General features: G+C 52.5%; 1 protein-coding gene across 3 annotated transcripts in view; it reads right to left on the reverse strand.

Moving 5' to 3' along the window:
• Positions 1 to 23,037, reverse strand: part of PIK3R5 (phosphoinositide-3-kinase regulatory subunit 5) — a 42,428-nt gene that overhangs the window by 11,027 nt on the left and 8,364 nt on the right. For 2 of the 3 annotated variants that reach the window (XM_010721233.3, XM_010721230.3), the window contains exons 2-7: positions 11,643 to 11,752; positions 6,241 to 6,341; positions 5,250 to 5,318; positions 4,413 to 4,551; positions 2,259 to 2,328; positions 295 to 469 (exon numbers count right to left, since the gene is read on the reverse strand). In XM_010721233.3, coding sequence (XP_010719535.1) covers positions 295 to 469; positions 2,259 to 2,328; positions 4,413 to 4,551; positions 5,250 to 5,318; positions 6,241 to 6,341; positions 11,643 to 11,739 — 651 coding nt within the window. In that variant the 5' untranslated portion in view covers positions 11,740 to 11,752. The remainder of the gene's footprint in view (positions 1 to 294; positions 470 to 2,258; positions 2,329 to 4,412; positions 4,552 to 5,249; positions 5,319 to 6,240; positions 6,342 to 11,642; positions 11,753 to 23,037) is intronic. The other variant, XM_010721232.3, reaches the window with a different exon arrangement.

A 23,037-nucleotide genomic window follows, 5' to 3' on the forward strand; every position in this document is an offset into this window, starting at 1 on the left:
TGTGGATGCTCCATCCCTGGAGGTGTTCAAGGCCAGGTTGGATGGGGCAGCCTGGTCTACTACTACCCAGGGAAAAAGGATGACCAGCTCCCTTCCCTTGTCACTTAATGCATTTGAACACACCTACAGGATTTCACCACAAGTTTTTACCCCCCATAAACAGCAGAGCAAAGAGTTCCCGGGGTGAAGCGACATTTTTTGCCGCGTTTCACATCAGGGGGCTCTTCCTCTCTCCAACTGGGCATACAGCACCAAAGCCCCGACCCGAGAAGAGAAGGGAAAGGCCGTGCCTACCTTCAGGAGGCAGCGCAGGCTGCCCAGGTCGCAGCGGGTGCCGAAGGTGACCTGGTAGAGGTGCTCCAGCAGCAGGATGAGCGCGGCGTGCCGGGGGGGCTCAGTGCCGCTCAGCTTCTCTGCGATGGAGAGGAACTCACTCTGCACCTCGGAGCGGTTCAGCAGCAGCACCGTCCTGGGGACACGGGATGGCAATTAGAGCAGGCAGCTCGGCTGGCACGCTGGTGGTGTGCAACACTGGCTGAATTCACGCTAGATGGCAGCGTCCCCTCACATGAGCTGCAGATGTGGCTGTGAGGTGGGTGGGAATCCTCTGTCCTGCCCCTCCGTGCATCCCTGGCATCATCTCTCCTGCCATATCTGCAATATCACCAACCCAGGGAAGGGTTCCAGCCTAGCAGACAGTTGTCCAAACTGGACACCCAGCATTTATGATGGAGAGGGGAACAGAAAATCAGGAAACATCTTCTTTTGCAAGGTGAACATCACAGCATCACAGAATCACACAGAATCACAGAATGGCCTGGGTTGGAAGGGACCTCAAGGATCATCAAACTCTTACTTCCTCCCTGCCCCCACCACAGGCAGGGCCACCAACCTCCACATTTAATACTAGACCAGGCTGCCCCATCCAACCTGGCCTTGAACACCTCCAGGGATGGAGCATCCACAGCCTCTCTGGGCAGCTGTTCCAGCACCTCACCACTCTCATAGTGGAGAACTTCCCCCTGACATCCAATCTAAATCTTCCCTCCTTCAACTTAAAACCGTTTCCCCTTGTCCTGCTATCATCTCCCCTTGTAAAGAGTTGAGCATCCCTTCTGAGCTTTAAGTTGCTGCAGAGCTTTAATTTATCTGAAGGACTTCAGCAGGGAGATGGTGCAGGCATCAGCCACATTTTCCTCTTTGTTGAGGGCTTCTGGAGGAAAATGCATGAGGCTGGCAGGCTTCATGGGAAGCTCTTGCACACACAGCTCACCTCCTCCTGCTCTGCCACCAGCAAGGCTGCCTGCTTTCCAGGAGCTGCTGCTGGAGAGAAGAGCCACATCCTTCAGCTGGAAGGCTTTTTGCTCTGGACCACAACATGAAGACCAGCAGGCTTTAAATTCCCAAATCCTGGGGAGCACGTAGTCGTGTGCTTACATTTATGGACGTGAACAGTGCACATAACTGTGCAAAACCAGCTCTGAATTAAAGATGGGCCAAGGTGCAACCGGTTCTAGAAAGCTCAGGCAAAGGGCACAAGCTTTCAAAAAGCCTGACATTCAGCTTGTGTACAGCCTTGTGCCAAGTTTTCAGGGTTTCACGCTAATGCAGCCACCTCACTGCAAGCCACAGGTGCTTGCACTTGCACTGGCACAGGGCAGGGCAGCTGTAACAGGAAAGCAACACAACAGCACCAGTGCAGCTGGGTGGGATACTGGTGCAGATCCCAAGCTGTGCAGCATGCATCTAGAAGCCAAAGCAACAGGACAGCCTTTCCATCCTGAGCAGGGGTAGCTGTGAAAGGACTGTCCCTGCAGCCAGGATGGGCACGTACTGCCTGGGCTCATTTCCCTATTTACAAATGAGGTGTCAGGGCAGGAAGAAACGTTCAGCCCTCAAGTAAGGTGCAGGGTTTGACTGAACCAGTGAGCCCCGCACTGCTGCACTGGCGTGAGCTTGCTCCTGTTCTGCTTTGGCCTGGTGGCTCAAGCCTTTGCCTTCCCTGCCTGTTTGCCCCCAGATTTGTCTCCCTGTTTGGGGATATCCAGCACAGGATGCCTGCAGATACTCATCTGTGGTTGTAGAAATGTCACAACCACTCTCCCCCTCCCTTTTCACAGCTCAGCTCTGCCATCCAGCTCTCCTCCCCTGTCACCACCACTACTTTTGGGATGCTGATCGCTGCAACTCTGCTGCTGCTGCAAAACAGCATGAGATAGTGGAAATGCTGGAGCAAGGCCAGCAGTACCTGCACTTACACAGTGGAGCTCTGGTAGTTCTTCACAGGCAGCCCCTGCTCCGTCCTCACCAATCTCTGGAAGGAAATCCCTGGGAAAGAGAGCAGAGGACATAAGCTTTGGGGGTACCACAGGCTGCCCTGCCCCACGTGCTGTCTCCTGTAGCAGGAACAGCAGCAGCAAAAGTCCTTACAGATGCAAAGCACAACTCGAGTGCGAGGGGAATAAGCCCAGGAGCAAGGGAGCAATGGGAGAGGAACCAGAAAGTGGGAAGGGGAAGCAGCTCCATGTCCAGCCCCTGAAGCCCCACTACTGCTGCTATGGATTACACCAGTGATAATTCAGCAGCCTCTGCCTCTTGCTTTATCCTTCCAGCCCTAGATGTCCCTGTGGCCAGCAAGTCACAGCCACTGTCCCTCCTGCAGGGACAGAGCCCACTATGGCTCTGGAGTCCAGCATGGGCAGCCCATGTCCCCAAGCTGCCTCCCCCAGGACTGTCCCCATGGTGCCATCAGGATGACATCTGCGGGACCTGGAGTTGCAGTCCTTGTGATTGGGAGACAACAGCAAAGCCCATCCCACTCCTAAACAGCAGGAGGGGCAAACTGGGAAAGATGTTATGGCATCAGCAAGATCCAGCACCCTTAGCACTATGGGCAGCCACATCCCGACCCCAACTGCTGCTTGACAGCCCCAGAGCTGCACCAACATGGGAGCAGTACCCACAGCCCCCTCAGTTTGCACCACTCCTGCAGAGACATCAGCCCCAGCTTGTAGATAGAAGCTATAGCATTCTTGGCAAATATTGACAGCAGCTTGTTCTCAGTTAATATTTACCCCATCTCAATCAAAATTGTTGCTTCAGCCTCTTGTCAGGTCACGGAGGCTGTGAGGCCCTGGCCAGTGTTCCAGCAGAGGACACATTTTCACTGTTCTTGGCTGCTCTGTGGCACCCAGCCCCACACACCAACACCTCCCATCAGCTGCTTCATGCAGTGGTGGGGGAATCCCATTTGTAGGAGGGGAAAAGCCCTTGGATCAAAGTCCCCAGCTCAGCAGCCCTGGGCACTTGTGGCAGCATGGTAAGGGCAGAAGGAAGTGACATCCCCAGTGCTGGGGCTTTTCCAGTGGTCTTTACAGCAGGGCTCCAAGTGGTGTCACAGCAATATACGGCCAAGGAGGAGCTGAGACAAGCATCCCTGTGATCACATCAGCCCTGCTGCTCCTTCTGGAGGCCAGGAGCTGTATGATGGCCCAGACACACCTCTCCGGGTGGCCAGGGTCTCCTTAGAGACTTGCAAAAGGGATTTTAATGGTGGGCATCCATCCCTATCTTTCCTTGTCTCATTAAAAGATTAACAGTGTGCCCCTTGGGGTGTTGCATGGATGGAGACCTTATGTTTCACATTCCATCTCCAAACCAGCTGTCTGTATCAAGGACACAGGGTGGTATCACCAGGCCCAGCTGCAGCCCCCATCCCCTTCCAAGCCTTCCCCAGCCCTGCTCAGAGCAGATCACGGCCCTGTGCAAGACAAAACAAGGGCTGAAATCTGCTCTGTGCAATGACAGCTCTCCATGAGCCACAGAAAGATGGGGAGATTAGGAGAAAGGGCTTTTGAGAAATAATTGGAAGAGCTGCTCCATTGGGAACAACAGGATATCAGCAAAGAGTCCCTAATTAACTGGGGCGCTGCTGCCACTCGACATGCCTAAAGCTGGATCACAAGGCAGCATCTCTTCTGCAAGGACACAGCTGGGGAGTTCCTCAGCCCTATGGAAACTCCACCCCACGGCAGGCTCAGACCCTCCCACCACCTTCGTGCTGATGAATAGACCCACTGTTAGCACGCCCCATTATGCCACAGAGCATCTCGAGCAAAGGCTGTGGCTTGGCGGAAGCTGCTGGCATGAGCTTTGCCATGCAAAAGACCAGCAGACTGAAAGGCAGCCAGGAAATAGTGACAGTCCATGCTAATCCACACCAGCCCTGGGCCGAGATCAGATGCTCCCACTAATTTGCCCACAAGGCAGCACCCCAAAAACACATTCCCAAAATCCTGCCTTGCTCCTCCAGAGAAATCTGGTCGCACTCTGCATGGGCTGGGGGCTTTTGCTCACCCAGGGAAGCAGGATCAGTATCACATGAAAGCCCACGGCAGGGCAGGAGCACTCACCTGGTGCCTTGAGCTCATCACTGATGAAAGTGAGCAGCTCACGGAAGACATCGCAGTAGGGCACGGGCCAGGTGAGGAAACTGTGGTAGATGCTGGCAGCTTTCAGGAGCAGCTCAGAGTCTGGTGGGATGTGGGGAGCCTGCAGGGATGGGGAGGGGTGGTGAGGAAGGGAGCAAGGAGCTGGTGCTGGAGCTCTGCATAAAGCCCAGGGATTATGGGATGGGATGGGATGGGATGGGAGGGGATGGTGGATGGGATCAGGGTCACCCCATGACATCCCATCCTCTTCTAAGGAAGAGCCAAAGCACCTCACTGGGCACAGCTGCAAAACAACTTCCTCCCCTGCGCCTCCCCAGGCTTACATGCCACAGCCTATATATAAATTCCCTTTTAACAGCTACAGATCCATGCAGATGAATCACATTGAAGTCTGTGCTTTTGCAAGACCTGGCAGCAATGATTTCCTCGGGATAATGATGCATTGTGCTAATAATAATGATAATAAAAAATACTTCCTGTGAATGCTCTGCTCCTTTTCATTAGCATTGTCTGCGCATTTTGCCCAACTCTACAGTGTAATGAAAACAATTTGGATTCTCTGAAGAGAGATACTGCCTGCCTTTCTGACTGACCTGTCTTTAAATGCAAAGATTAAAAACACCAAAGTGCATTTTTTTCATCTCTTGCAGCTTGTGCAGCCGCAAGATTCGTATGGGGTCTTTTCAGATCCCTGCAGATTCGTATGGGATCTTTTCAGAGAGGAACAGACCAAAGCAGGGTGGGACCTTGCAGATGGCAGCTACAGGGGGCTGGGAAGTGCTGTGTGCACAGACTTACATAGAGGACGGCGTAGTAGAAAAGCAGGGCCAGGGGCATCACCAGGTCGTAGTCACACTTCTCCTGCACCTGTAGGAAACAGCAAAAGAGAGAAGGATGAGCATGGGGGTGCCAGATGTTCCCCTATGAGTGCATCTGAGCCCTCTCAATCCACACCACCATGCAACCATCCCCAACAGGTGGAGACAGCTCATCTCCATGGGAAAATCCCCCTAAAGCACCCACAGAAGTAGGCAGTGGCACACTCTGCCTTTACTCTTGAGAAGCTGCATTCAGCTGAGCTCCTGGCCCTCTGATGCTCTCGATCCTTGCAGAGTTGCATGAAGTTTTATGCAAGTGGCCCCGAACAGGCAGCCCAGCCCTGCTTAGGGATTACAAATGGCAAAGCACTGTGCAAAGCATGCATTTCTGTCCCAACCTCAGCAGGATTATTTCAACAAAGGACGTAGGGAGTGCTCAAAAGCAGGCTTGCAGACACTCTCTCCCTTTGTCTACAAGCATAGCACAAAGTGCAAGAAAAATTTACATACAACACAACATAATACAACACCATTGTAACAAGATCAATCCCAGCCATTGAAAACAACTTGTCAATTAAACAGAGTAGCAGCAATCATGTTAATGCATTAGCAAGGCAGCCTTTCTTCCCCCAGAAATGCAAGGCAGCATTTACCCCATCACATGAACCCCAGGCTTCCTCCCACATCAAGGCATTCTCCTCAGTCCTCCTGCCTGCAGCCCCAGGCGGCCCTGAGCTCTCCCACACAGGGTTGGGCATGGCAGCCAATACAACGAGCCCCACTGATGCTTCAGCTGCCCCAGCTCCATCTCCAGCACTGCAGGAAGCTGGGCAGAGCCTCAACAAAATCTCCGTATCCATCATTTTGGAGCTGCTGGACCAACACTGCCCACCAATGGGGTTTGAACACAACCCTGAATTGCCCATCAAGACATGAAAAGCTCCTCTCCATAGCCAGCAGCCCCTACTCACCTCCCTGGCCTTGCCGAGGATTTTCTCCACCAGGATGAGGTAGTTGCCAGCATCCCTGCTCACCAGCTCTTGCAGGCTCCAGCAGTTCAGGCACAGCCCTGCTGCAAGGGAGACAAAGCACAATGACCAATGGTGCTCACAGGAGGGATGAGCAGCAGGGAGGGGTCAGGGGGAGGTATTTGATGCCTGGGTCATATATTGCTGTGGGGAAAAAAATAATCACACCCCAATTCTGAACTGATTTAAGCTCTCCAAACGGCACTTGTTACAGCAACATCACTTTTTACCAAGCCTCACAGCACTCTTCTTGCATCCCAGTACACCAAAGGCAAAACTCAGATCCCAGCCCCTCTGCAGCCAAGGTGATGCTCACCCCCTGAACAGCTTCCCAGGCCCTGCAGCTGCCTGGTCAGACCTCACAGCAGCATCGCTGCAGGTGGTGAACACATCAGCATCACTGCTAAGCCTGCCCAGCATTTATTCCACCTCCTCAGCACCTCCAAACTGTCATAAAATACACGTAAACCCATCCAGAGTAGCCAGATATTGAAAGAGAACTGGAGAAGGAGTTGTAGTTCCCTCTGTCCCTCACAGACAGGTGCTGGGACACCCATGGGTTTCCTGGCTTCATGCCATGTTTGTAGCTGAATGAACAGGGCAGGAGCTGTTGCCCATTGCAAAGTTCCCCCCGCTGCCATGCAACATGTTATTTTCCACAGATCGGTGTTCTCCAGCACAACCTTTTGTTGTGGCACCTGATCAGCAAGGGCATAGCCATTATGGACAGTAGTTCAGCTCTGAGTTTTCCTTTAAGAGAAGTCAGTACAATGGCTCTCCTCCGGAGAACCCCAGCAGACCAAACAACTCAACGCTGTCCTGGAGAGCAGCACCCTCCAGGGAAACACCCAGCATCCAAGAGATATGGTCAGAGCTGATGGGAGCTTTGCTGACCTCAGCAAGAAGCAAAGCCCTGAAACACAGCTCCAGCAGGGAGGTTTGGGGTTACTTCAAGCTGTTTTGCACCCAAAGAGCCCAGCCCAGCAGAGCTGAGCAGCGCAGCACCAGGCAAGGAGCAAGTGGATTCCTGCACGAACACGGCTGTGAGCCCTTTCCTTCCTCTCACTGCTGGCACAGAGGAAGAAGCAGCAGTGGCTCAGGCAGGGAGGTACTGGGATGCTTCCCTGGAGAAGTGCTGGGCTGAATGCACACCAAGCTGGGAGCAGGGGAAGGCAGCAGAGACAAGAGCAGGGCTGGAGGGAAGCACCGTGCCAACACAACGCAGGGCTGAGGGCTCTGACCCATTTCTGTGTGTTCTACAGGAAATCTGAGCCAAAGCAAAGGATGCAGCAAGGCTGAGTTAACGTTGCTCTGAGCAGAGGAATTCCTGTTAGACTCACAGCCAAGGCAAGGTGCTGGGATCACCCACAGCAAAGCAAACAGTGCTGGGAAGCTACAAGCTGCAGGGGCTGGGCCCCTCAATTTGGCAACGCAGCGGTAACCAAAAACACACCAAAACAGCTGTGTCCTTGCTAAAAATATTCTCCAGCACAAAAAGCAGCTCGGAAATCCTGGACACAATAAACAAAGACTGAGCAGCAGAGCACCATCAGGCATCGGTCAGGACGCTGGGTGGGAGTTCCCTTTTGTCTGTGCATAGTCCTGGTCACAAGCATCACCTTTCTGAGCACTGGGAGCAGAGTACAACCCTGTATCCAGAAAAAAAAAGGCTCTTTGAGCACTGAAGGTAATGCTCCTCACATGCACAGGTCAGGAACAAGAGCCCCAGATGACATGAATAGCACATGAGCCACCTGCTCTGCAAGTGTCACCTCCATCTCTCAGCAGGTGCCCTGTGGGCAGCCAGGACACAGCTGGGCACTGTGGTGGCACAGGGCACTTTTATGAACTGCAGAACAGCACTCGGTTTATGAGCAGAACAGGGACAGGCTGCAACCAGGTGGGAAACCACATCCAGAAGTTTACTTGCAGCTGCTCATCCGTCTCAGTACAGCTCAGCAAAAGGACAAAGGGATGATGTACACTGAGTGCTCACCGAAAGCTCAAACCAGACTGCCCTGTACATTGCACATGCACTTGATTCACCAGCAGCACATTTCTTGCTCTGAGATGCAAAGGAGGCTGAGATGCAGGGAGGGTGCAGCTTGGGGGCACCCTTGTATGATGCTGGAGCCTTGCTCCCCATTATCTCCTGCGAAAGCACTGGTGGGGGGAGATAGGAATATCCACCCATAGGAAGTGCTGCCAGCAGAGCCCCAGGATTTGCTGTCAAGTTCTGGCCCCGTGGGCGGCCTCAGAAGGATGAGGCTCTGTGAGCAGCACTGTGAGCCGCCTCCTTCTGCTGCAGCTCCTTCCTGACCTCAGCTGCTGCGGCTGCTGCTTCCCCTGTGCTGCTCATAGAGGGGGGAGCATCAAATGGGAATAAATAAATAATAGATAGATAGATAGATAGATAGATAGATAGATAGATAGATAGATAGATAGGGAAAGAAGAACCTTTGCCCACAGTGCTCAGGGCGAGCATCCTGGTGCTGTCAGAAGTGATGCAGTTGGAAGGAGAGAAAAGCAGAAAGCTGCAGCCCCATTTCCAGGCTCAGAGCCACACAGGTGGGGCCCTGCAGCACATCCTGCACTGGGTGCAGCCGTGGTGCTCCCACCAAACCAGGGGGTGGAGAGAGCAGTGATCCCAGCCATAAAACACCATACCAGGCTGTGAGATCAGCTCCAGGGTTACAGCCTGTAAGGCTGAGAGCTGGTGGTAGGTCTGTGTTCTGTTATTAAACTGGAGCACCCCGACAACACAATTCTGGTCGCTCCCCATGCTGATATTTAGATGACTGCATTCAAGCAGTGCTTTCAGCCTCCCTTCATTTAGGAGGATGTTTTTCACCCAGAGGTGGTGAGGCACTGGAACAGGTTGCCCAAGGAGGTTGTGGAAGCCCCATCCCTGCAGGCATTCCAGGCCAGGCTGGATGTGGCTCTGGGCAGCCTGGTCTGCTGGTTGGCGACCTGCACACAGCAGAGGGTTGGAACTGGATGAGCACTGTGGTCCTTTTCAACCCAGGCCATTCTATGACCCTATGATTTTTTAGAGCTGAGCACACCAATCTGAGCCCCACTATTGTATCATCGGACACTGCTCTGGCTCTCCAATGACCTCCATCCTTCCTCACCAGCACCCTTCATCCTTCCTGGCACCAAGCAACTCACAAGAGAGATACAGCATCCACCTCTCCCTCGGACCTCTGGGGCACCGGGCTGCCCTCCACCTTCCCCAGCATCTCCCCACCCTTCGAGACCTTCAGTCCCCATCTCCTGCAGCCCTTCTCACACCTCTGATTTCCCCAGCAGCCAGACCCAGTGCACTCCTCCACCAAACACTCTGTTCCTGTGAGCAATACACCGTTTTGCTTCCTGTGGCACACCAGGAATTTACTACCATGCCCAGCAATGAGGAATAAGGCAATCACACTGTGCCCAAACGCATCTCCACGAAGGAAAGCACATCAGTTTGCTAGCGCTTTTCCACTTGATTCCCATAAATGCTGCAGTGTAGGAGGGATGCTTAAGCCCCTGAGCTCACTATGTGCTCTGGGACGTAAATCTGCAACGCCAAAGCACTCTCACTTCTGCCCTTTGCTGATTCCACAAACCTCAGCAGCTCAGTTGCTCACGCGGGTGAAAACGTCACATCGGAAGTGATTATTCATCCTCTCCAGAACATCCTCCTGCAAAGTTACTGTGCAGAAATTAGACCTCCAATAATTTAAAACTGAGCAAAGCCCCAGCAGTGCTCCAGCCCAATGAGCTGCAGCGTGGAACACCTTATTTTGGTGCATCGCACTGGGAAAAAGGAGGGGAGTGCAAGTAAAAGGGGAGTGCAAGTAAACTGGGAAATAAAAGTGATATAAGAAGTTGAAAATGAAAAAGGAGAAGGATGCTGCCCAGCTAAGAGTGAGACAGAGATTCAAGGAAAATAAGAGGAACAGAGCCCTGCCATAAATAGCAGCATAGCTCCGACACTGGACAGCCATAATAAAACTGGCGCCTGTTGCACAACAAAGGCAGGAGAACATGAAAAAATTCCCACTCTGTTTGTGCAAATAAATAGGATATGTTCTACTATGCTCTGTTTTCCCTAAACCACCTTGTTGCAATAACAAAGTACTTCCAACCACAAGAGGGTAGGACTCGAAGCAGCAGCTCTTCCAAGGGCTGGGCAGCACTGCTGCTCCCATCCCCTCCACCCACAGCCCAGGTCAGCCTTATTTTCGCTAATGAGCTGGAAACATTACAGAGTGGTTTTTAAAAGGCTACGTCATGCAGCCACCAGCACTGAGGGGCTGGGACGAGTGAGTGACATGGGGAATGATGAGTTGTAATGATGGGAAGAGGTGAGCTGTGAGTGGCACAAAGAGATGCCTGAGCAGAGGCATTCCTACGGGCACAGCCACGCTTCCAGGAACCAGGAATCCAGGTCACACTTCAAGAACTGGTGCCCAGAATGTGTGGAGGCTAAGGGCTCTGGCGCTGGTGATATCTGCATGAAGCAGGCCCTGCAGTGATGCTGCAGCCCCAGAGCCAGCGTCGCTCCTGTGGTCCAGCATTCAGCATCGGACAGGAGATGGCTTGCAGCTCCTCCTTGACCCATGATGGAAAAGCTGAGGAGGTGTGCAGAAGGATTGTACAGGCATAAAGAAACCTGGGCGTGACAGCCCTCGTGTTCATTTCTTTCATCCCCAGGTGGATATAGGAGTGATTTAATTGCAGCCTGGAAGTGCAAGTATGAGGATGAGAATTCAAAAGGTGATATATAAGAATGGCTTCTGCTTGTTGCAGCTCTTCCCTCACCTTTGCCACCCAGTGCTCTGATGAGGCTCCCATCTTTATGGCCAGCCCGGTATCTGAAGCAGGTTAAACAGCTGATAGCTATATCTCAACAGTTGCTTCTGACAATGCAGCAGGGATACGCCCAGAGGTTCTGAGGTCTTTATGCCCCAAAGCACGGTATTCCTGGCTGATTACATAAAGGGGCCTTTCCTTGGAGTGAGCAAAGAATCCTCCTCTTGCCAGCTCATGCATGGGCACCTGGCAAAACAAATGGCTGCTCTGCTCAGGGTGCATCTCTGTATGACCTAACCTGACTTGTTCAGCCACTCAGTACACCCTCCTACTGCTATGAGAAACTCAGGAAGATGGACCGGGTTGGATCCCACCTCTAACTTTGAATGTTGGAAGGGAAAAAAGGCCACTCAGCCTCTCAGGAGCACCAGCAGGTCTGTCCTGTCCAGGTAGATCAGCAACAAGAGGGTAAAGCATGCAGAAACAAAAGGGTCTGCCCCCATCAAGGCTGTCAGGGAGCTCACGATCAACAGGTCACCTACCAGCCCATCTGCTGGAGACAGCATCTCTGCTAAGCCCGTGCAGACATCTCTCCAGTGCATGGTAGATCCTGTCCTCTGTGCACGTGGTGTGCTGCATTTTAATTCATCTCCTAAGGAAAGAGAAGGAAGAAGGTTAGCCCTTAGCTGAGAGCATGGTGACACTTTTGTGGTGCACACAAGATGTTCCTGGTAAAATGTCCTGCTCTTACTGCCTCCTGGCACCTTTCCCAACCCTAAAGCCAATGACATTCACCCTTTGTTGTCCTCTTCTCTCCCAGTCCCTCCCAACTATGGCAAAGAATAGGAGATGCACACATCCATGACCAACCATGAGTGGCTGTAGAGCGAGGCACCCAGCCCGACCCACTGCAGACGCATCTGCTGCCTCATTGCTTCCGTCTGTGGCATAGATGGAGTCTCACTTACATGTTTGTGGGTTAGCCTCCGTCAGAGATAGCACTGCAGGAGCTTACAGCTGCAGCACCTTGCAGGGAAAAGCAATGGCAGTCTTCAAGATTCCATTGCTTGTATTATGCGTGGACCATCCTTGGTGCCTCCAGCACTGTCCCCTTGTGCCGTGCAGCCAACGTGGACAGGATGCCATGTGGCCCTGTGGTAATGCTGGAAAATACCACTGGGACCTCAGCCCCAGCATCTACAGGCATTGTGAAACTCTGGACTGTGTGCCTGGCTGTGTCCCTTTCACAAAGTGCTGCTGTAGCAGCTCTCCCCACAGCTCAGGTGCCAGCCAACCTCAGACGGGCTGCACTGGGGGCAGGAGGATTTTATCCCACCCACTCCAAACGCTGGGACGTCAGAAAATCAAAAGCCATTTGCCCAGAACCTCTCCTTAGATCAGCTCCAACTCTGAGCAAAGAGGTTCCCAGGGCAGAGAGTCCCTCATCCCCTGCAGTGCCAGCCCTGCTTTCCCCAGAGACCTCGGGACAGTCACCTCTCTGCTCCCAGCGCACAGAGAAAGGCTCTTGCCTTTTGGTTAGGGGTGGCACAAGCGCATGAAAATATTCCAGAAAAAGGAAATAAAACTTGCCAATATTACAAAAGACACCTGTCAATGAGATCTTTGCTGTCAGTCTGGCCAGGACAGTCATACATTTCCCAAAGCTACCCCAAAATGTTTGATTTCCTGCTATTTGGTCAACACTCAATGCTCAGCAGCCACCCCCCACCAGCAGGAGCAAAAACGGAGAGATCTCAGCAGAGAGATCCCAGTCTGCCCAGTGCTGGCTGCTAATAAATAGCCCCTAATTGCCAGCAATCCCTCAGAAAGTCCCCCCCAGGGCTGAGGCTCCGGTCCCAGCAATCACCCATCCCTCAGCTCCGAGCAGGTGAAAGTGAAGCCATCTGGAAGCACTGACCTTCTGCACGGGAGATCTTTCCTTTGCCCTGAGAAGGCTCCCGTGCTCCTGCCCACCTGCCACTGCCACGGTTTGTTCTTACATCTAAAGTTTTGCACATCCACAGTGTGAGGAACGCCCGCAAAGCGCCCTGCTGCTGTGCTGGGGACTGAATGAGAGCGGAGCTGCACAGCACCTTAGTCATGACTTGTGGTGCAAGCAGTGACTAAGAGCACGGCGTGACTCACCAGCACCATTCCAACACCCGGCTCACAGAAATACACCTCCTGCACGTCAGCTTGCTCCAGAGCACAGCTCGGCTCTCGGAGGGGAAGGGTGATGAGGTGAGCCCTGTGCCGGCCCAGCTGCCCCTTCCCAATGCCTCAGCACAGAGCAGGCAGTGAACAAAAGGATGAAAGATGACAAAGATTTTATCATTATGTTCTAAACCAGAGAAAACACAGAGCCTTTGTTTTCTTTTCCCTGGTGTGCTACGGACCACACAAGGATTCAACCCAAGGGGTGCTTACAGAGGCATCTTTCATGGGAGAGCGCTGCGTGTTCACCGCAGGCAAGAGGGAAGTTTTCAACCTCTTCTGCTGTTTATTCCCCAAACTCTCCCTTCCTTTCCACCCACACTGGGCAAAATGACACAAGGCAGGGGACAGTTCTGGATGTAATCGGACTTCCCACAGAGCTGGGAAGAAACCAGCGTTAAGGTCAAGGGTTCAGATCGATGGGAGGGTGGGTAAGCATTGATTAAAAAAAAAAGCAAACAGAAATCTGTCCTCTCCCTCCCTTCAGCCAGACTCCCAGCAGCAGAGCTGTTAGATCTTGACCCTCCCTGCAGGCTGGCCGGTCGGTGCGAGGTGCTTGGAAGGGATGGCAGAGACACTGCAGGGTGAAAGCAGTGGTCACGTTTGCAGCACGCTCAGGTTGCCCCGAAACCCTCATCACCAAGGCTGGTGGCTGCCTGGCTCACATCTAAGCAGAGCAGCATGTTGCAGAAACAGTGGGTTTTCCTGCCTTCTTGCCCCTTGCTCACAGGTTGGACAACTGTCCTACAACATCAACTATGGGACTTCAAGCCCTGGATGTCCCTAAGACACGATTGCTTTCCCTTCTCCAGTAGTAACAGCGCATACTGTGAAAGCAGCCTCCCAGCACTGGGCAAGCTGTCATCACCACTTAAGAGAGAGAGAAGTCAGTGCTTGGAAACGTCAAGCAGCTTTTCTGCTGTCCCACAGTGATTTGTGGCACAGCTGGGAGGAGAAGGCAAACCTTCAGCTCTCCGGGCACATTCCTTATCCTCCATAACATCCCTGTGCTACATCAGCAGTCAGAAGGGATTGGAATTCTTCACAGCACAGCTAGACCTCATCCATTTGGAGCCCTCTCTGCCTCCCATCACCCAGTCCATACATATGGCTGCCTAGCAGAGACAAACATCTGCCCCTCAGTGCCCATGGAAACATCTCCTCCTCCATCACTGCCCCAATGGAGGTGGCAGGAGGAACTGACACAGACCAAGAGCAGAACCAGGAACCACAGCATGGATCTGGGCACGGGACCTCACAACAAGAGTACAGTTGGCTCTGTCAGCCTTGCATCACACCACCAACATTACTGCTGTGACAACACTGAAGCCTTCTGGTTTCCTTTGGAACAGAGCATTCTTGCCTCATGGCTTTGTTTTGGAGAAATGAGCAACAATTTAAGCAATGCCACAAGCATGGGGCAAAGGATCCTGGGGTGTCTGCGAAATTGTCCCAGCAACCCAAGTCAGTGCAGAGGTTTCCTGTTGAGTTTGCTTCCTCCGTGTGTCACAGTTTGAAAGGTGGGCAGAGCAATCATGTTTTTCCAGGTAACCCACACTGAATAGGTAAGCACTCATCCCTTGGCAGAAGGAAGGGATTCACAGATTGCTCTTCTGCTTTCAGGCAGAAAGTTTGCCAAAATCCTGACGTTTTTGAAGCATTTGAAAAAAATCAGTCCATTTATTTATGGATTCTCCTGCTGGCTTGTGAATCTTGAGGCCACAGAGAGCCCTCAGGCTCTCCCAGCTCCATGACACGCGTTTTCCACTTGGCTGAGACAGGCTGTGGTTACCCTGCTTGCCTTTGGTGCCTTCAAACCTTTCCTTTTCTCAGCTTTCCAGCTCAGGGTTAGAGCAAATGAGACCTGAGGCCCTTGGTGCCCAAGTGCTGCTGCCAATCTGCATAGAGCATCCAAGTCAAGGAGATGAGAGAGGCCACCAGCAGCTCCACATGGTGGGGACAGTGCAGGTGAGAAGGTGACTTGGGAGGCACACATCTGCTTCTCTGCATGGTGAGGCACCTTTCTGTGTTAAGGTCCACATAAGCCCAAACTGTTAAACAGCCCAAAGAACTTCCCTGGTTTCCTTCTACTGTGGTGGAGTCCAGGACACCACTATTAGATGGGAACAGAAGGAGATGCTCAAAGACCAGATCCAGTGTTGGTCTTCCCAAGTAAAGGACTGAAGAGAACTAAACCATCTTCTGTGGGTACACAGGGCACTGCCTACCCCAGCAGCAAGCAGATCCCTGCCTGCCCACCCCAATGCTCTCAGAGGCAGCACTGCAGCCAACGTCCTGCTGGCTCCCAGCCACCTTCCCAAAGACGCGAAATGCAGGCAGACATCAAATAAGTCAAGATCTCCCCTTCCAGAACAGCAAATCCTGGCAGTATCTCCCATGGCTGGAAGTCCTCCACCTTCCTGCAGGGAAACCTGAACTGGGAAGCACAGTCTTGCTCTGCCAGAGAAAGCCTTGGGTACTTTCACAGCAGGATAACTCCCTTCCTGCTCTGGTTGCTTTGAGGCCGCTGGCCGAGCATCCCAAGCAGGAAACAGGAAGGAAAAACAAGTGCTTGACCCACGGGAGCAGGTCATGAACACACTGCCCAGGTCCATGGGCAGTGGCAGCGGGTGGAAGGATGGAAGGACAGATGTGGCTCGCCTTGCAAAGCTGCTGACCCGTGGGTTAGCACACTGAGGGACCTCAGCACTTGGTTTGCTGCTGCAGCAGGGCTTAGGGCACTGGGGACAAAAGGGCAGCAATTCTGATGAGGATAAAGGAAAAAGAGCTTGGGCTGATGCTGCAATAGAAGGAAAAGCACTTAATTGGGAATTAAAGCAAATGGATTCTAAGCAGAGCTATTTTTCAGGGCAAGGTCCTCATACCAGTGCATCAGCAGGGATCTTGGGCAAGGTCATGTCCCTCAAGCAATACTTCAGCCTGCTGCCTCCCTGGAGGGTGCAACAGGAGAGAGCAGCACGGGAACCCTGGGAGCTGCATCCCCATTGCACTGCAGCAGATGGTGCATGTGTGGTTTCTGCTCCACCAACAAAAATGTCTCCTTTTCTTAGATTGCACTGAGCTCTTGGCTTTAACTATCCTTAGCTTGCAGGATTTTATTGCCACCTCTCCACCGTGCGCAGGAACCAAAGATAGAAACTCAGAGCCGAGAGCGGGAGCAGCTGGAGGAAGTCATTGTAGAAATCAGGGCAAAGAGGGGAGGAACCTGCAAGTTTTAAGATTCAAACTTCAACCATGATGTATTTACAGCTCAAGCAAGCGCTGGTGCATCAAAGAGCGGCAAGATGGAGGTGATAAGATGCTTGTTCAAGCTGCACAAAGGCAGCATATCAGAAGATCCTGGAGGCAACTGGTTTGACAAACATCCTTTTGGGGCGCTTGCAAAGGACAGCGTATCATGCAAACACCCCGGCACCACATTATTTCCTTACAGACCCACAGGTTCCTGTCCTGCTGAGCAAGCACAAAAGCTGCTTTTAGCCCAAGAAGTAACAGCATTTCATGCCACAGTGGGGATCATGACTGACCTTCGCTCCTTTGGCTGCAAAACCTCACCTCCAGGGAGCCTCCATAGCAGAGGAGCAGTGTAAGGGCAGAGAAGCCGTGGTACAGGCTGCCCATAGAAGGTGTGGATGCTTCATCCCTGGAAGTGCCCAAGACTAGGCAGCCAGCCCAGAAGGATGGAACAGGGTAGGTTTAAGGTCCCTTCCAACTCAAACCATTCTGTGATGCTATGACATGGAGAATCTTTTCCAAAACCTGGCTGATAACTGAGCCCTTACTGAACTCTGGCACAGAAGAACCAACAACACCAACCACTGATGAGGCCAGAGGGCAAATACAAGTGAGATCTGCTTGGGTGCCAGCACCCACATCCCTGCAAACCACACACACACACACCCACTACATGTTGGCTTGCCCAGAGCACCACCTCTACTGCTGCCAAGTAAAAGTACACGTTTGAGAATGAGCCCAAAGACTGAAAAAATTGCCTTGATTACTTGAGAAGTGCCCCCTCTTCTCATCCGTGAAGCACAGAACTGAACTACTCAGGGCAGCCTACAAACATCAATCACACCAAGGACCCATGAAGCCAAGAGCTGAATTACTGAGGGCAGGTGACAAACGTGAATCACACCAAGGCCCCCCTGATGCTATCTGCTGTACTTACACATAGTGAAAGACAACCAACAGGCAAACAAAAAAACAACAGGAAAAAGGATGTACTGCTATCCCCTCCCTCCTTTTCAGGGCTGGAAAGGCACACTGAGGGGTGACCAAATGCAATTGGGGCCATTGTTGTGAATATTTGCTGCCATCAGGGCATCAAGGATGAACCAGAGCAGAAACAGCTTCAAGGAGCAATGAAGACTCAGGGGTTTGGTGGTGAGGAAGTAGGATGCACGAAGCAACACACACCAAGGAGAAAAGTCCAGACAGAGTGGTGCACTTGTCATAGAGACATTGAGATCAAAGGAGATTTTGAGACAACCAAAACCACGTAAAGATGAAATTGCTGTTATGTGAAACAAGGAACACAGGAAAACATGGACACGTGGAGTGTGCAGAACTACAGCCAAGAATAAGCATCCGTCCATCACTGACAAAATCCACCTTTGAGGTTTCCAGCTATTGGGACGTATCTCCATTGGAAAGGACAGGACAGTGCTGAAAGAGCCCATCAGCATCTGGAACAGCCCATTTCTGAAGGGCAGTGATGTCCTGCTGAGCTGCAAAGGCTCATTTCCACCAGCAGTCGTGAGAACTGGAAAGCTTACTAAGACATAGAGCTCGCTCCTTGCTCTCACTGTGCCTGAGAACGGGGCTGAATGAGAGACTCCCATCACAGACAGGGGAAGCACCTAACGTGCAACAGTGGTTTCAGAGACCTTTTAATATTAAAGAGCACCTAAAGGTAGCTAAGCAGATCTGGACTGAATGAGGCAAATCGTAGACCCAGACATTAAGTGTTTGCAGAACACTTTGGCTTCTTTACAGAAAGAAGTCCAGACCACTTCATGATACCAGTTTGCCGAAGGAAATGGCTCTGTGGTGAGGCACAGTCAGGGGCATCTCATAGTCCCACAGCTGGGACACAGCATCCCTAAGCAGCAAACTGCAGGATGGTTCGAGTGCTAAGCAGCTCCCAGCAGCTGCATGGCCATCATTTTTGCTGCTCTCCTGGCCCAGGGGCACAGCACACCACTGTGAAGCAGAATGAAACATCTCTGGTCGGGGGGCAGGGAGGGTCCCCCAGCCTAGAAAGGAGATAGGGAGACCAGGGCAGCCAAGGGCTGGAGCATCATCCTTGCTGGAGATGAGAAAAAGTCACCCAGGAGGAGCAGAATGAAGGCAAAGAGCCACTTTCCCATCACAAGCAGCTTCTGGTTTTGCATCCAGTCTTTTGTCTGCAACAGCAAGTCCATCGAGAAAGCATCCCAGATGTCATAAAACCAGCCAAAACCTGGAGACAGGGAGCATCGCATGCCCAGAGCTGGGCAGGGGAGCCGAGGGCAGGGAGGAATTAAGGTCTGGCCAGGGCCGATTTATTGCTCGGTGCAACTTTTCCAGCCTTGCAGCAGCGACGCTTTGCAGCCAGGGAAAGGCAGCAAGCTGCGAGGCTGCATTGCCACCAGGCAAGAGCAGGGAGGGGGAGAAGGGGAGGAGGGGAAGAACCACGAAGCTCCCACACGTGCGGTGTGTGAGGTCGGAGCCGGCAGCGCTCAGCATCACGTAGCCCCGAGCGGCAACACCAAATAAAGAAACGCAGCGCCCTGCCCGTCCCCGTGCATAGAAAGCACAAGCCGTGCAGCCGTGGGAAGCGGCGGACTCGATTTCGGCTCTGCACAGCCGCAGCCCGCTGAGAGTCGGGCAGGGGGCAGGCTGCTGTCTGCTGCTCGGGGAGGAGCGTTCTGAGCCTCTGCTGAAGTGGGACAACTGGTCTCGGGGCTGTGGTTGTGTTAATGCAGCTCCCTGCAGCACAGCTTTGCCCTGCTCGGCCGTCGCTAAGCTCGCCCAGTTCGAGTGATGAGAAGGGAAAGCCGAGAGGAAGCTGAGGAATGCCTAAGACACGTCAGCTCCGTGCTAATGCCTCCCTCTGAGCCATTCGCGATGCTGTAAGGGGAATTAATTAATGGGATTTCCCAAATTCCAGATTACCGTATTAGCAGCCGGAGCTTAAGGCTCATGGGGTGAAGAAGCTGAGAACACCAGGAAAGGAAAATCCAGAAGGGCAAAAAACCTCCAGCAAACTGCCACTGCTTTTCATTTCAGACTCAAAGTTGAAGGCTCTGCGGGAAAAAATAAAGATGCTCAGCCCTAATACTGCACACCTTTTCTGCCTTTGAGCTGATGGAGCCTCAGCCGTGATTCACAGCACTGGGAGCCAGGCTGACATTGACAGAACCAAGTCCATTGCCCCAGTGATGCTGGAGATGTTGCCTAGGGTCAAGTTTTCAGAGGGCTGTGGATTTAACAAGCTAAATCACGGTAGCAGCAATAAGAGGGTTGCAGGAAACTTGGCAAAAAGAATAAAGTAATCAGATAAACCATTTCAGAGTGAGCCAGCTCCTCAGTGAGTCGGACTGAACCCCTACAAAATGCATCTGCACGGAGGGTGCACAAGGGGAGAAGTGGGGGGAAGGGGTCCTCAAGGCCTCAGAATGAAACTTGCCAGCCCATCATTTTGAAACAGCATTCACACTCATCTGACTGCAACTCTGAAAGTAAAAATCGAGCCACAAGTAGATGAAACCTGTAATTTCAGATCAAATAAAACATTTTCCTCCTCCATGCACAGGTATTTCGGTTCTCACTGCTAAGAGACCCCCACTGAGTCGGTTCTCCTGGGGCCAGTCTGACACCAGTTTTCCATGGCACTGGGTAGGGACACCAGCACCTCAGCAGGCACCTGCCACCAGGGATGCTGCTGTGCCCGTTCTCCCATCCCAGCAGCCCCAGGCAGCTGCAGCCCCAAGCTCTGATCACACTCCTGCTCTCAATGGCTCACCAGCACCCCTTCTATGGAAACCCTGGCAACATTCAGCTTCTCAGGGCTGGAGCCAGATGCCAACCTCACAAACGCAGCCAGGAAACACATCTCGCCCAGGTCAGAGTGGTGAACCTGTGGCATCGCTCCAGGAACGCTTGGAAGAGGAGAGCTGGGTGCTCTGCTCACACCACAGTTCTGCAGGTTCTTCGGTTTTATTTATCATTATTTATTTCATTCTATTAAATGGAGAAGCTTTTCAGCTGGCTTCCCCACTGGGAAGAGCCAACCAGGACAGCCAGGCCCAATGAACCCCCCAGGTCCCTGTGCTGACCTGCCAGATGGCTGAGAGCAGGAAGGAGCTCGGCTCAACTCAGCAGCACCAGCGGATTGTTTATCTGCTGGTTCCTGTTTTTAGTTTTGTCTCTGTTTTCTTTCTTTGTTCTAAAATTGTGTTGCAATGGCGATACCTGCTCTGAATGACACACTGCTTTGAAGCAGGAACCAGCTCAATGCTTCGTGTTGTTCGTTTTGTGATCTAATAAAAGAACAGAGACCCCAGCCCTAAAGTAAGCCTTTAACCCTTCAACGTTTAAGTTGAATTTGGAGCAGGGATTAACTCAGGAGTTAACCCAGGCACGCAGGAGCCCCAGTGAGAAGGCACAGCCCTGGCCACATGCCATCCTCCCAGACCCAAAGCTGACACTCACCTCTCTTGGGATGAAGCCACCAGCTCCCCATACTGGGAGACCAGTTTGAGTGATGATGGGATTCGTCACCAGCATCTATTCAGGGGAACCAATCCACAAAGTGCCATCCAAATCCTCGCTGCAGATGGCATCTATAAGGACATTGCTGGAGCTGGCTGCTCTGAAGGCACCCAGATCCACCTGGTCCCAAGCAGGAGGTGGGTAGGAATGGTGATTGCACCAGGAGGATGCTGCCAGCAAAAACCTCTCACTTACATCACTGGGAGCTCATGGCCTGGGTTCTTTCTCTCACCAAGACACAAAGACAGTGGTCCAAGAGGTGACCCATGGAGAGAGTTTGGGGGTTTGATGCTCCTTGGGTTTGGTTCCCAGCAGGCCAGAAAAGCCCACCAACCCTCAGGGAGGACCATACTCCTGAAGGACATAGGACACCAGCACAAGCAGGGAACTCTTGCTTCCTCCATGCTTCCATTCCAGCTCTGATGCCCTTCAGCAGGGTCAGCTGCATTCCCCCTCCTCAGGGTGACCCAGAGGAGGGTCTGGAGCCAATTTGGGGCAGCCTGGCATGGGACAGGGCCAGAGCCACCCCTGACACCAGCAGCAGTCACTGAAGGAGTGAACCCTTGCCAGTCCCAAGCCACAAGCCCAGATGGGAGCGAGCTGTGCTCCAGCTGCAGCTCACGAACATGTCTGGCCAGGCCAGGCTACCAAATGCTGTATTTTTAGCAAGTCAGGGTTGATTCCCCAAAACAGCTCAATTGAACGTCTTTTCATGCAGTCCTTGCCTGATTCTGATGACTTTCATCTTGACTTCTACCCTACAGGCTCCACCTTGCACCCTGAGCCAGCCTTCAGCCCCCTCTTGGTATGGGAGCCAACCTCAAACGTGCCCCTTCCCATCACCTTTTGCTCCATTTCCACCTCTATACCCAGTCACCACAGCCACACACTGAGCACCCAAAATTGGGATGCTGCACCCAAGCCAGCCAGCCCTGCAACGGGCACACCTCTAGTAGGACTCTGGACCCAGCACACCAGGATCACAGTATTTGGGAATTATTCACTCCCTGCAATCCCTCAGCACCAGCCTTGTATGCTACTTACTGCCCTTATTCTCAAATCACTCCTTCTAGGAAGGAAAATGTACTGCTATCCGTGCAGCAATGGGAACCACAGCCAGTGGGGAAGGCAAAGTGGAACAGAGGAAGGTGGTGGCAGGACATGAGCCCCACCAGGATCCTGCCACCACCTTAAAGCCAATGTGCTTCACCCTCTGAGAGCTGCACGGAATGCATCTGTTACATTTATCTTTAGCTTTTCCCAGCTTTTCCACCCCTTCCATTTCATCTATGACACTCACAGCTCAGGACACATGGAGGCAGACACTTGCAGGCGGTTGTGAGAGGTGCTTCAAAGGGCATTTTTGAAAATAACGACAAACAGAATTAAGACATTGTTTGGATATATGAAATAATACTATCTGGGAAATAGATACTACTGATGGAAATAAAAGAGCAGAGGCTCAGCAAAGCAAGATCCCTGCTCTGCTGGCTCACAGCTCAGCGCAGACCTTTCGGATTCCCCTTCAGCTCTCCCTGCCAGGCAGTGACCCATTTCCTTTCCCTCTGGCCGCCAGGGAAACCCCAAGAGGTGTCTTTGCTTTTGTCTTCGTTGACACCAAAGAAGTGGGTCTCCAGGTCTGACAGTTGGAGCTCATGTCTCACCTCTGCCAGACACCAGAGGGATCAGAAGACACAGCAATCTGATCCGGCACCTCCCTGGGAAGTTCCTGTCCCCTTGGCAATGGGCTCCACTCGCCAGACCAGTCAGGAAGGTGTAATGAGCTGACTAATTGGCTAGCTCGAGCAGAAATTAGCAGGCAATTTGCCCCAACAGCAAACTGCCGTCAGTGGGACCTTTCTGTAGATAAGCATCGCATCACTACGTTTCTGGGAGGGCAACTCTCAAGTGGGTTAAGTGCAAATTGCTCACAGCTTTTTTTTT

Source organism: Meleagris gallopavo, chromosome 20 (genome assembly GCF_000146605.3).
Source record: "Meleagris gallopavo isolate NT-WF06-2002-E0010 breed Aviagen turkey brand Nicholas breeding stock chromosome 20, Turkey_5.1, whole genome shotgun sequence".
Lineage (NCBI taxonomy): Eukaryota > Metazoa > Chordata > Aves > Galliformes > Phasianidae > Meleagris > Meleagris gallopavo.